The 12,848-nt window shown below is 42.3% G+C and overlaps 1 protein-coding gene across 3 annotated transcripts in view; it reads left to right on the top strand.

Moving 5' to 3' along the window:
* Klf7 (KLF transcription factor 7) overlaps window positions 1-12,848 on the top strand; it is a 92,683-nt gene that overhangs the window by 35,314 nt on the left and 44,521 nt on the right. For 2 of the 3 annotated variants that reach the window (XM_063267384.1, NM_001399681.1), the window contains one exon: window positions 6,339-6,966. In XM_063267384.1, coding sequence (XP_063123454.1) covers window positions 6,339-6,966 — 628 coding nt within the window. Of the gene's footprint in view, window positions 1-6,338; window positions 6,970-12,848 lie in introns of all 3 variants that reach the window. The other variant, XM_039084860.2, reaches the window with a different exon arrangement.

Raw genomic sequence — 12,848 nt, 5'->3', positions numbered from 1 at the left:
CATTACCATCATTAAGAGCAAGACCAGGTCAAGGTCTGATCTCAGAGGAAGCAGGACTTTGCATGTTTCAAGAAGTGGGAGGCTGGATTTCTCCATGTTTCTGCAGCTATATGTCTTCCTTAAAATTGTCTTATCTCTGTGTAGGCTTAACTCTTGACCCTTCTAGGCAAGGGAAGTGGGATTATTGTGACGATGGACAACTGGCAAGGGGACCACAAATGACCATGGATTGATTAGCAAATTAGGTATTGACTGCTGCCCTTTTATTCCTTTGACTTTGCATTATTCCAGAAAAATAAGCATTAGCAAAATGTAATTTCTTTTCCTTTTTTTTTAACTTGAATACATTTAGATCCAAGACTTTGGGCCACTCGTCATGCCTCGGTTATTAAGTAGTAGCAAAAATACTTCACCTATGTCTTTGTCTCATTTTTATACTGAGGTCCAGAATAAAAATTAAAACATTTTGCCCTAAAAGGTATCTGAGTGGTGGTGGGGGGAGAAGCCTAGGCTAGAATCTGCACTCTGTGCTTTTAAGATCATAATCTTAAATATCCAGACATCCCACCAGTGTGTCTGCACTTAGATTCATTTAGCAGATACGTCTCATTGTCCAGGCTTGGTGAGGAGTGTCTTTCAACATTTGTCAATCAGGCAATCAGTCCACTTTCTCAGTACCAATTTTGTAGACCAGCCTTCCTGTGGGAGATCGGCACCATGCTGAAATGTGAGTGAAGAATGATTAGTAGGAGGGCAGGGGAAAGGTTGCTTTGAGTATATGGACTTGGGGAAAAGTCAAGAAGAAAAATGAGCAAGAGAAACCCTGTAGGGAGGTGTTGAGGGGAGATGTAACAGTTTGCCCTCTGCATTGATAGGTTTGGGAATAGTTCATGATGCAGTAGGCATGGGTTGGACAAAAGCTATTTGGCGACTTTGGCATCCTATAACCAAATATTTTACATTTCTCTTGAACCCAGGACAGTAAGTGCTTACTGCCAGTGGGAGGGGAATTTTCGATGGGGCTTATATGCTACAAGACTGGAATTGTGTTGTTCTCCTTCAACTCTGGTTTCTGGAACTTGTCATAGAAGCAGAGTGTACGGCAGTAATAGGTTTGAAGTCTTTTCTTTTTAAAATACTTTTATTAATCATTTACTGTGTGTGTATATAAGTGTTGTGTGGGGGGGGGTAGGGTCATGTCAAGGTGCCCATGTGGAGATCAGTTCACTCTTGCCACAACATGGGTTCTAGGAGTCAAACTCCAAACTCAGACTGTTGGGAATGGCTGCCAGCGCCTTCACCCATGGAGCCTGTTCACCAGCGCATTTCTGTTCTTTTTCTAAAGCCAGGTCTTGGATTATTACCTTTAACAAGCTTGTTTCAACAAGCAAAAGGGCTGTGAAAGCATGAAGCGAGTTATTAGAGGAGCTTTTAGGATGATGGTTTCAGAGCCACTTTCAGATGATATTTACTAGGAGACTGGGCAGAGAAGCCATGCATTTCAGAGGTGGGATATCACAGTCTTCACGGAGCTTATCTGTGACTCATAAATATATAAGAGAATCATTTAGCACTTGGAAAGAGTCTTTCCCTTTGCTGAAAGTAATGGTTTGTTCAGGAGTCAGGCTGATGCAGTGGATCAAACCTTAAGTTGTATTACTAGGTCAGATAGAAGAAGCCTCCATCAGCAAGGTGATATAGCAGACAGGCATAATTTGTGTCATCAAACTGACACCTGCTGACCCAGACCCGGAGTTTAGTGGTTGGAGTGTCACAGAATAGAAAGAAACATGTGAACTCTATTGAGATTTATAGCCTAGAGGCATTACTAGCTTGTTGATGCTTGCTCCCTTTCATTCTTCCTTCCCTTCACTGTATCTAACTGTGGTATTATTATCATCACCAGGTGTCATTGGGGAAAATACCATTAGCTAATATATATATATATATATATATATATATATATATATATATATATCTTATTTGAATTGCATTGTTCTCCCAATATTTTATTGATCTAAGAGCCATTGTATTGAAATGTTATATCATCTCTTCTAGTCTGTCATAGCTTCTCAGCCTCTTTATAGTTTATGACCTTGACATTTGTAACCAGCCGGTTGTTTTGTGTAATGCATTCTACTCAGGCTTGCCTGATGTTTTCTCGTGATTAGGTTGGGTTTATGCTCCTTAGGCAGGAATACCACAGAATAATGCAGTTCCCCTTTGAACATGTCCTACAGAGGATGCATGTTACCAATATGAGTTGTCACTGGTATGCAACTATGATCAAGTGGTTCAGGTGGTATCCACTCTCTTTCCCCATTCTGAAGATACCACGTTTTGTCTTTGGACTTAACGTCTGGTTGAGGCATCCATCCTTTGAGAGGAAAAATCCTTGTTTCTTACATGTCTGTCTCTTGACTTGAGCTTCCATTGATGAGTCGTGATTGTATCATTATTGCTTTGTTCTTTGTTTCATGACTCTTTTTAAAATTCCTATCAGCTGTATACCTGTATGGGTATGTAGAATTGGTAATATATAAAACCTGTGAGCATAAATTATAATTTTATACAAGGAAAAACTGTGCCTTTCCCTCTATTTAAACATTCATTTATGGTAGCATGGGGTTTTGTTTTATTTGGTGGGTTACAATTCATTATCATTAACTAAATGTCCCCTCATAGTCCAGATTTGGCCACTAAGACCTCTTTAGACAGCACCCTGCTTCCCTTCTGGCCATCCCTCATTTTCATTATTTTCTGAGACAATGGGATCTTATGCTTAGCTTATAGTTTTTGCCCCAGTGCATAGAACACGTGGTTTTCCAGTGTGCTCTACCTCCCTCTGATGGATGGTCATATTTATGAACCCCAGCTTTTGTGCCATTGCTAGTGGGCTATCTTAACCTTTAAGTTTTTTCAGTAAGACAGAAGAGTTATAGGTGATACCTGTATGTATACTTGTACATAATATAAACTTATTTCTTTCTGTATATACCTATATGGGTATGTAGAATTGATACTATTAAAACCCATGAACACATAGTAGCACCCCATTTCAAATTGAACATTGAAGGCATTGGTTAAAGCAGTCGTACAGATGTTTATAAATGATTTTGCAAGTGAGCTCTTTCCTTCGATGTAATCTCATCATAACACTCTCTTTACCCGTAACATTTTAGTTCCTGTACTCGTGACAGGAAATTCTTTAAACTCTTCATCTTAGTTCCTGCTGAAAGTCTGTCTTTCATCTAAGCTACTTATTTGTATTTATTTTTAATGGATATCACAGGGACTAGTTTTCTTAAGACAAAAAAAAATTCCTCATAGTGACTGTGTGGAGTTTTCTGCACCTCCTGATTGACAGTCATGGAAGATATCCTACAAATTACAGCCTTTTTGAAGCAGCCCAGATTTTAGAAGCTGTGATATTTCCTCGTTCCTAGCAGAGACTCCTGGGAGGTACTGAGAAGGCTGTTTTTTAAATCCTTCTATAATAGTATCTGAGTGTGTTTAAAATATTCCAGCTTCTCAGAACGTACAATCTGAAGGGATCTGAACCTCAGACCAATCTATTTACTTCACATCTTTGAATTGAAATCTATATAAATAGACAGGGTTATAGTAAAACTCCTTCCACAGACAACGGCAACCAGGTGTGTCACATTAATCCTTGCACAGGAGACAGAGAACTACCCCAAGGACATCCAGTAACCCATGACTCAGCTGACTTTTACCTGGAGCATGTCAGCCTCTCAAATCTCTGGTTCTCCTCTTTGGGCAAAAGGGCAAGAAACAGTCTTGATTCTGATTGTATATTCAAAGCCATGTTTTAGTGGTCATTTCTAAAACTGCCTGCCTCAGCACAATGGGCCATACCTCTGCACTGTAATGGAAACCTCAGTAAATCTAAAGGGCTTGATACCCATAAAGTCTGTCATTTGATCACAAAGAAATAAAACCAGGAAACAGTAATAGATATCTAGAAAAATCTCCAAATATCTGGACATTAACATACCTTTTCCTTGCTCCCAGTAATGATGGATTCCTCTACTGAACCAGTTATAAAATAATAACATAACAGGAAAAACATCTACAAGGTGCTGGAGAACTAAGAGAGGCACGTAGATTTTGATGGCGCATACACAGAGGAAGGGAACTAACTACATATACAGTTATGTTCCAGGTTTTTGTTTTTTTGTTTTTTTTCTAATCTTCACTAGATATCGATCGAGGGTGGGGCAGTTACTGGGGTAACTGACTTTTGACAAGTGGAGGAGATATAATGACCACAGCAGTAGTACAGAGTAATTGCATCTTTGATAAACACCAAGTACCTGTTGGATGCCAGGCACTGTACTTGGTGGGAAACAGTTTAAGAGGGGAGCTTAAGAGCTTAAAGGTTAGAATTTTATAACAAGAAGTGAATCTACTAGGTGCTGACCGAGGGCTTCCACAGTGGAAAGATGGTAATAAAATTCACACCCATTAGGTGAAAAATGAAAGGGGACATGTTCAGGCACAGAATTCAGAAAGGGGTCCAGAGAGGGTATTGCATATTCTAAACCCGAGAAGATATTGGGTTATTTGTTTGTAATATAAAGTGCCTGGGAGAACCAAGCTAGATATTTATTAAGTTGGCAAGTAAAGCATCAGAACTTAGCTTCCAAGTAAGCCTTCCTTAGAGAGCACCACACACATTAGACAGTGAGAGTTCCTTACACACTGACCCCTTAACAACTTATAAGTGCATTTGCAGTCACCCCGCTTTGTGAATTCATGCCACTTTCAGCTTATGACTGTGCTCTGTGCCCACATTACGTGGATCTATAATCACATCTTTATCATATAAATCCCTGAGCCTTGCTTCAGGCATGGTAGTTGTATGAATACTTGTAATGTGAATGTTGAGTGACTATGGAAACCATTCATCAGCTCATGCCATTGCACACCAGCGGTGAAACCCAAAGCTCATTTTTTTTTTCTCCTTTTTTGGTCATGAATCTGGTTCTTATTCAGAAATGCAAAGACTCACCTGAAATCTGACTAAAAACTGGTTGGCTTAAGTGTTACCAAAATAAAATCCTTGACAGACACAACATGACTTGGTATATCATCGGAATATGTTCTGAACAGAATAACTTCCTATAACCAGAACACTAGCTGATTTGAAGCATCGTGGAGGCAGTAAATCTGGAGTTAGTCATATTTTGAATTGCCATTAGCATTTCTTTTTTGAAGCCTTTAGAGGAAGAGGGTGGAGGTGAGGTGATTGTGCAAGTTAGCAATCTCATTTTATGTAAGAGTCTGGAGTAGCAAAATAGAGAACTTTGAAATACAGACTTACTTTTGACCAAGTCCTTATCATCTTGCAAGGGCTTAGCACCTTGGTAGAAGATTTTTTTGCTAAAACTAAACTTTTTTGGTTTCTCTCTACCTGGTGAAAAGTTTATGTTGTGCTATAATCTTCTGTCTTTCATGGCTCTTTTACTCACTACTTAAGTCAGGCTGGCCAGACACTCAGAGAGATCTGCCTGCCCCCTGACTCCTGAATACTGGAATTAAAATTATATCCCACCATACCTGGCACCTTTCATAGGTCTTAACTGCTGTCTTTGAACTCACATTGACTGGATAGTCAGAGATGCTAAGCAATCATAAGGCCCATGCCCTTGCCACACAGTGGAGAGCAATTGTATTTGTTATAACGTACTGTATGGGTAATAGGGGTTTTGTCTTATGTCTCAAGGATTTTATAATAGGCATTCCGTAGAATGATATCTATTCCTCATGGTCATGGAACCCAGGCCCAACCTGAGGCTGTTGGCTTAGCTCTTGCCTTAATAGCTTTACAAGTTGCTTCTTTGGTTAGCTATGGTTTTCTGTGCAGATCAATTTGTAAAGTTGACTTAGTTTTGTGACTTAATCGAGTCTGTTTTGAAAATTAATGGGACCATGTTGTACAGTCTTTTCTTCTCTTTGTGTCTTGCTTACATGGAAAGCCCTAGGAATGGTTGGAGTGTCTTACCTGCTGAATGGATAGAATGAAGAGATCATGATTTAGATGTTGGGGTTCTATGAATTTTGAAAGTATAAGGTAGTCCTTCTGGGGCCCTGGGTTTCTCTACAACAATGGTTAAAGTCATTCCATGTGGCTCTGCTGAACTCTTCAGAAATACTCAAAGAGTAAATACCAAATTATCAGGCCCATAGCATAGGCAAGAGCATTTCAGGTACTAGGCACCTTCTTTGTCCTTCCCATTTGCTTGTCAATACACGCATGGTCTCCTGGTGTCTTTTACCTCTGATGGTTACTTCTCTCCTTCCTTCCTTCACAGACATGCCTTGAGTTGGAACGCTACCTCCAGACAGAACCCCGGCGGATCTCGGAGACCTTTGGCGAGGACTTGGACTGCTTCCTCCACGCTTCTCCTCCCCCGTGCATTGAAGAGAGCTTCCGGCGCCTAGACCCCTTGCTGCTCCCAGTGGAAGCCACCATCTGCGAGAAGAGCTCTGCAGTGGACATTTTGCTCTCTCGGGACAAGTTGCTATCTGAGACTTGCCTCAGCCTCCAGCCAACCAGCTCTTCTCTAGACAGCTACACAGCCGTCAACCAGGCCCAGCTCAACGCAGTGACCTCATTAACGCCCCCCTCATCCCCTGAGCTCAGCCGCCATCTGGTCAAAACCTCACAGACTCTCTCAGCCGTGGATGGCACAGTGACGTTGAAACTGGTGGCCAAGAAGGCTTCCCTCAGCTCAGTGAAGGTGGGAGGGGTGGCGGCCGCAGCAGCCGTGACACCAGCTGGAGCAGTTAAGAGTGGACAGAGTGACAGTGAGCAAGGAGGGGGAGGGGCTGACACATGCCCTGAAAACAAGAAGAGGGTCCATCGCTGTCAGTTTAACGGGTGCCGGAAAGTTTATACAAAAAGCTCCCACTTAAAGGCCCACCAGAGGACTCACACAGGTAGTGGTACAAGTTGGCCGCAGGTCTTTTCTTCCTCTTTTGGGTGTGTTCCCCTTGTGGTGGGATGGGCTTCTCTTATAAGAAGTTATCTTCATGCTCGCTAGGAGGGTACAGAGAGGAAGTGGAGTGACTCACTTCCGACCCTAAGATCTTAGGACATGGATTTGTCACTGCCTGGTTGAGGAGAGAGCTAGTTTCAGAAGCAATGCCAACCCCAGCAGAGAACTAGGCAGTCCTGAGGCTGATGGAAGTGGATAGTGGTGGTAGGACTCACAGACTTACGTGACATTCCCCAGTCCCTCCATGCTGGCCTTGGCCATTGTTTTGTGAGTGTGTCTCTGCAGGTTTGATCAACATTAAAAGTTGAAGGGTTTCATTTCAAAGCATTCACAGTTGAACAAGGTAGCCAGGGTGTCCCTATCCACTCTTTTCCCAGCATCCCTGATTTTTTATCAAAGTCACCAACAGCAGGAGGGTTTCAGAGTTCATTAGATGTGATCATTCTATAATTAATTGGCATCTCCTCTTTTGCATTGTTCTCTGGCGCGTGCTTTATGGGGAGATGGCAGAATTGCTTTTTAATGAGCTTGTTACCGAGAAGTTGCTAAAGTGATTACATTGCTCTATGTGTGTGTGGGAAGGATGGGTGGGGGAGTACTGTGGCTCTGGGTGTTTTACTCAGAATTTCTGTGCTGATCCCAAGGAATCATACTGGTCTTTGGGGCAGTGAGACTATTTGGAAGTCAGGGGTTCACACAACAAAGAAGGAAATGGCCATTTTCCTTGAGATGGTCTTTGTTTTCAGTTCTGGGGTTGGAGCTTGGGGTGATGTTTCTTCTTGGTCGGCTGAAGTGCCACTAGGAGCAATTACTGGGATTGGTAGTTCTTAAGTGAGTTGCTAACAGTGTATCACTTGTATGGTTCTTATATACTGCTTATGGGGACTCCCCAGTGATATTAGAGAGCGAATGTTCTCAGGGTAAGTGGGTAATGGCCTATGAGGGAAGAGCAATGACTGGGGTCAGATATGGTGGTGCAGGCCTTTCAGTCCCAGGTTGTGGAAGGCAGAAGGAACAAGTGGCTGGATCTCTATGAGTTTTAGGCCAGTCTCAGCTCCATAAGTTAGTGCCAGACAATCAGGGCTGCAGAGTGAGATCCTGCCTAAAACCAGCCCATCCAACCTGGGGTTGGGGTGAGGCATGGGAGTGTGGTGGCATGTGGTGGTGGTGATTGTTGTACCCCGTGTCACCAAGGAAGTCACCTTGGCTAGAAAGTCAGACAACCTTGGTACCGTTTCTAGCTCTGCCACCGACTAACTCTGTGACTGTGTGTCTATTGCTTGAGCCCCTTTTTCCACATTTGTCAAACAATATGGCCCCGAAGGCCTCTTTCAGCTCTGATGTTCGGGTGGACCCCGTGATGTTTTCGTGAGACTGTGAACAGTTTTCCTGAAGGAAAATGAAGCCATAGATTTGAGCATCCGTGGTACTCCTCATGCAGTGAGGAGGACTCGCATTGCTTCCTATGTCCTAACTTAGGCATACACCCCTAGGACCAAGCAAGAGCTCTGCGTGACTCTTGCTAGGTTTGGGCAGTGGTCTCCCTAGCACAGCTTTTGCGTTTCCAGCTCAAGTTCTCCAGTTCCCCACACCAACATCAATGCTTCCTTGTGTTGTGTGTCCTTTCCCTCTCTTGATACCATGCTCAACTTTTAATTTTTATTTCTTTGTTGAGTCAGAGAAGAAAATAATAACAAGATGTTACAGTACCTCCAGGCTGCAATGCACAGCTCACTCCTCCTGTGCCCCAAGGAAACCAGAGAAGGCAATATTAAGCAAGAGTGTTGAGACGTGCTGGGTTGGGAAATGCATGGCAGTGAATAGATACCTTTCTGAATTTTTGACCCCAAACAGGTTCCCTCTTGTGTAGTTTCAAGGCAGTTTGGAGGAACAGAGATTTGGGGAGTGGTGGGTAAAAATCCAGATCGTTTTCTTCTTTCCACCTGTTACCCCACAGAGATATCCAGGTGGTGGCTGATGACTGATATGTTACTTGGGGGTTTGTCCTTTAAAACCGGCTACTGAGAGTGCATACCGAGGTGGAGGTTGTTATGCACAGTTCCAGCAACTGCTTGCTTTGTAATGAACGGAAGTGCCAACATCCCTCTCAAAAGGATCTTTACTGGCCTCGCTAGTGTTCTTATGAGAAGGGCAGTACTGAATAGCAGTTATGAGCCGGGCGCTATAGCCAAGTCCACTTGGGTTTGTGTTCTGTCACTACTAGACTTATGATTCATAGACATTAGTTCCTCTGAGCTTCAGTCTCCTCATCTATAAAGAAAGGTAATCGTGTCCACATAACAGATAGTTTCCAAGGTTGAATGGGCAGTTCTCGTGGCAGGTCATGGTAGCTTATTAACAACAGTAGGAGTTGTTTTGTTCTTATTACTGCTGTGGTGGTTCGGGTTATCATTCCTGATGGTGACACTGGTCTCGATAACTGAAACAGCTTTATGCAAACTAGAGATGAGTCGGTCAGCTAGAGCTACAGAAAGGTTGAGTATCCTTGACCACAAACCCCAAATGTTCCAAAATCTTGCTCCTTTTTAGTGTTTGTATGTGTGTTTGTGGGGGTTGTGCATGTGTGTTCACACATGGATGCCAGAAGTCAGCATTCAGTGCCTCCCTCAATCTCCTTCCTATCTTTAGATTTTGAGAAATACTCTCATACTGAACATGAAGCTCACTGATTGGCTAGGCTTTCTGGCCAGTGAATGCTTGGGATCCTCCTGTCTCTACTTCTCCAGCTCTGGAATTATAAAAGTACACTGCTACTTGTTATCTATCTATCTATCTATCTATCTATCTATCTATCTATCTATCTACCTACCCACCCATCTCTCTATCTATCTATCTATCTATCTATCTATCTATCTATCTATCTATCTATCTATCTATCTACTATATAGTCTATCTTTCTCTATATATATCATCTATTTATGTATATATTATATATCAGCTCTCTATCTACCTATCTCTCTCTCTTTCTATATATATATGTGTGTGTGTGTGTGTGTGTACGTATATATCATCTATCTACCTACCTATCTCTATGTATAAAATCTATCTACCTACTTACCTATCTCTCTATATATATCATCTATCTATCTATCTATCTATCTATCTATCTATCTATCTATCTATCTATCTCTATATGTATCTATCTATCCATTCATTTACTTATTCATTTATTTAATTATTTACTTACTTACTATTGAAAATAGATTCTTTTCTCATACAGTATATCCCAGCCAAAGTTTCCCCTCCTTCCACTCTTCCCAACTCTCCCTCTCCCTCCCCTCTCCCCCAGATCTGCTCCCCCTTCATTTCCTTTCGGAAAGGAGCAGACCTCTCAGAGACAACTAAATCCAACAAAACAAGATACAATAAGACAAGGCAAAAACCTCCATATGGAGACTGTACAAGGCAATCCCTTCGGAGGAAAAGAATCCCAAGAGCATGCAAAAGAATCAGAGATACACTGACTCCTACTGTTAGGAGTCCCATAGAAACACTAAGCTAACAGTCAAAAGTTATATGCAGAGGACCTGATACAGGCTCTGTGAGCCCATTTGAGGCCATGTTCCCGCTGAATCATGGGAAGTAAGATTTTGGTGTCTTCCATCCCCTCTTACTTGGGTAATTTTTCCTCCCTCCTTTCCTCCGGGTTCCCTGAGCTCTGAGGGAAGGGAGCCCATGAAGATCTCTGGTTTAGACTCTCTCTCCACATAATTACTAATGAGTGTCTCTGCATCCTCTCCTATCTGCTGCTGGAGGAAGGTCTCTGATGAGGACCAGGCACCATTTGTGAGAATATCATTAAGATAGCAGAATATCATTAAGAATCATCACATCTATCCTTTCTTTTATGTGGTCGCTGAAGATCAGAACTCAGATCCTCATGCTTATGTGATAAACACTGGACCAACAGTCATCTCTGCAGACCCTCTGCAAGTCTTTTTGAGATCCCCATTTGACACCAGTAGGCAATTCCACCCCTGGCTTTTTACACAAACAACAGCCAAAATGCAGATAAAGAAAAAACTGTTATAAAATATTACCTTCAGATGATGTATATAAGGTGCTTATGAGACAAAAGTGATTTGCGTTTGAACTGAGTCTGATGCCTAAGAAATTTCAACATGGGTGTTCCAAGATCAGAAAGCAGTGTCTCTGATGTTTCTGCACCCAAGCATTTGGAAGAAGTGCGTTCACAGTGGAGCGAGTGTTCTTTCCTGACTCCAGGGGCTGATGTGCCCGTGGGGAGGGATGATGCTCATGGACACCAGGGTGCAGAGTTAAACTGACCTTGCGAGCTCTAGCCTGTGGAAATTGGCAGTGATATAGGACAGGACTTCCCTAAGCTAGCAAGGGGAGCAGTCTCTATCCAGCCTACAAAAATCTTCTCTATCTAAATGGTCCCGAAAGACAAGAACAGTACAAGGAGGGGACTCAGTGCTGTAAGAGAGAGAAATGCATGAGAAGTGGGGCAGGAGTAGGGGTGGGGGATGGGAGAGGGAATATGAATTAGTTTGGATTAAATGGATGGGAATCAAGTATTTATTTGGAATTGGTGTGAATGGGGCACATGGGGAACTGAAAACAAAGGCGCTAATTTATGTGCTGTGGATGAACTAAGTAATGAAAAAGGCATGGAGGGGAAAATCAGATTAAGTGCCGACATATAAAGGGAGTGGGCTGGAGAGAGCTTGAGGGTAGGCAGCAGTGGGGTGTGGGGTGGGAGGGTCTGCTTGCTGATGGAAGGAGCGTAGTGGTGAGAGGACCGACCAACCGTCGAAATGAAGTTAAAAAATGGGCCGTGGATGGATCCAGGCAAAATATTGAAGGATAAGATTCACTCCAAGATGGTAGAAATATTTCTTACTTTTCTGGTGTTTGGGGACAGAAAAAGAAAGGCCTTGAGGAAGGGATCCCAAAGAAAGGAGAGATACTGGCCTCGAGTTCTCTAGAGTTTTTATATAAATACATACATACATACATATATGCATACATACACGTATATATATATGTGTGTACACTAGATGTATGTTGGAAAGGAGACACAGTTGCAAAGTGAAATGAAGTAAAATAAAATGTGTGCGCCTCTGTCTTCTCCACATAAACACAGTGCATTGTTGGTGATGCAGATTTGCTCACATCGAGGAATTTTTAAAATGTTATTTATTTAGTCTCTATACAGATGAGGTTCAGTGGGCTGGAAAAACACTCGCTCTTCTTTTTTTCTTCTTCTTTGGGAGTTTTTGAAAATGCTGAATTCTGCAAAGTTTTTGGCCCAAAGGATATCAAGCAATGAGGTGTGGGCTTTTTTTCTTCTTCCTTTTTTCTTTTTCTTTTTTGAGGGGGGTTGGTTTTTGTAACAGATGATGCTCAAGTTGGTAACTTGGACCCAAATACTGTTTTCTAAAGGAGGGGAAGTTAGAGATGGGATCCAGGGTTGAGGGGCAAGAAAACGAGGCAGGGAACTAGATGCCAGGAATGCTGAGAAGGATCTTGGAAGAGGGAGGTGTGTATAGTGTTGACATGTAGTTTATTCAGCTGTCCAGCAGTCATGCCATTAGATGCCCTTGACACCCCCTTTTCTGATATTTGTGATAATCTTTCTCGATTATTGCCTCGCTGTGGCCATAGTTTTCCCCATCCTGTCCACAACCATCTGAATTACCCTTACATTTGAATACCAGGGGAACTTCGCTTCCAGTGTTTAAGAAAATAATCCCGTAGTACTCATTCCTAGTACCACACAATCTGTTAAGACATGGTCAGCCTTTTCTTTTTTCTTTTATTGGTTATATTCTTTATTTA

Source organism: Rattus norvegicus, chromosome 9 (genome assembly GCF_036323735.1).
Source record: "Rattus norvegicus strain BN/NHsdMcwi chromosome 9, GRCr8, whole genome shotgun sequence".
In the NCBI taxonomy this organism is placed as follows: domain Eukaryota; kingdom Metazoa; phylum Chordata; class Mammalia; order Rodentia; family Muridae; genus Rattus; species Rattus norvegicus.
This window is presented reverse-complemented; position numbering and strand designations above follow the sequence as displayed.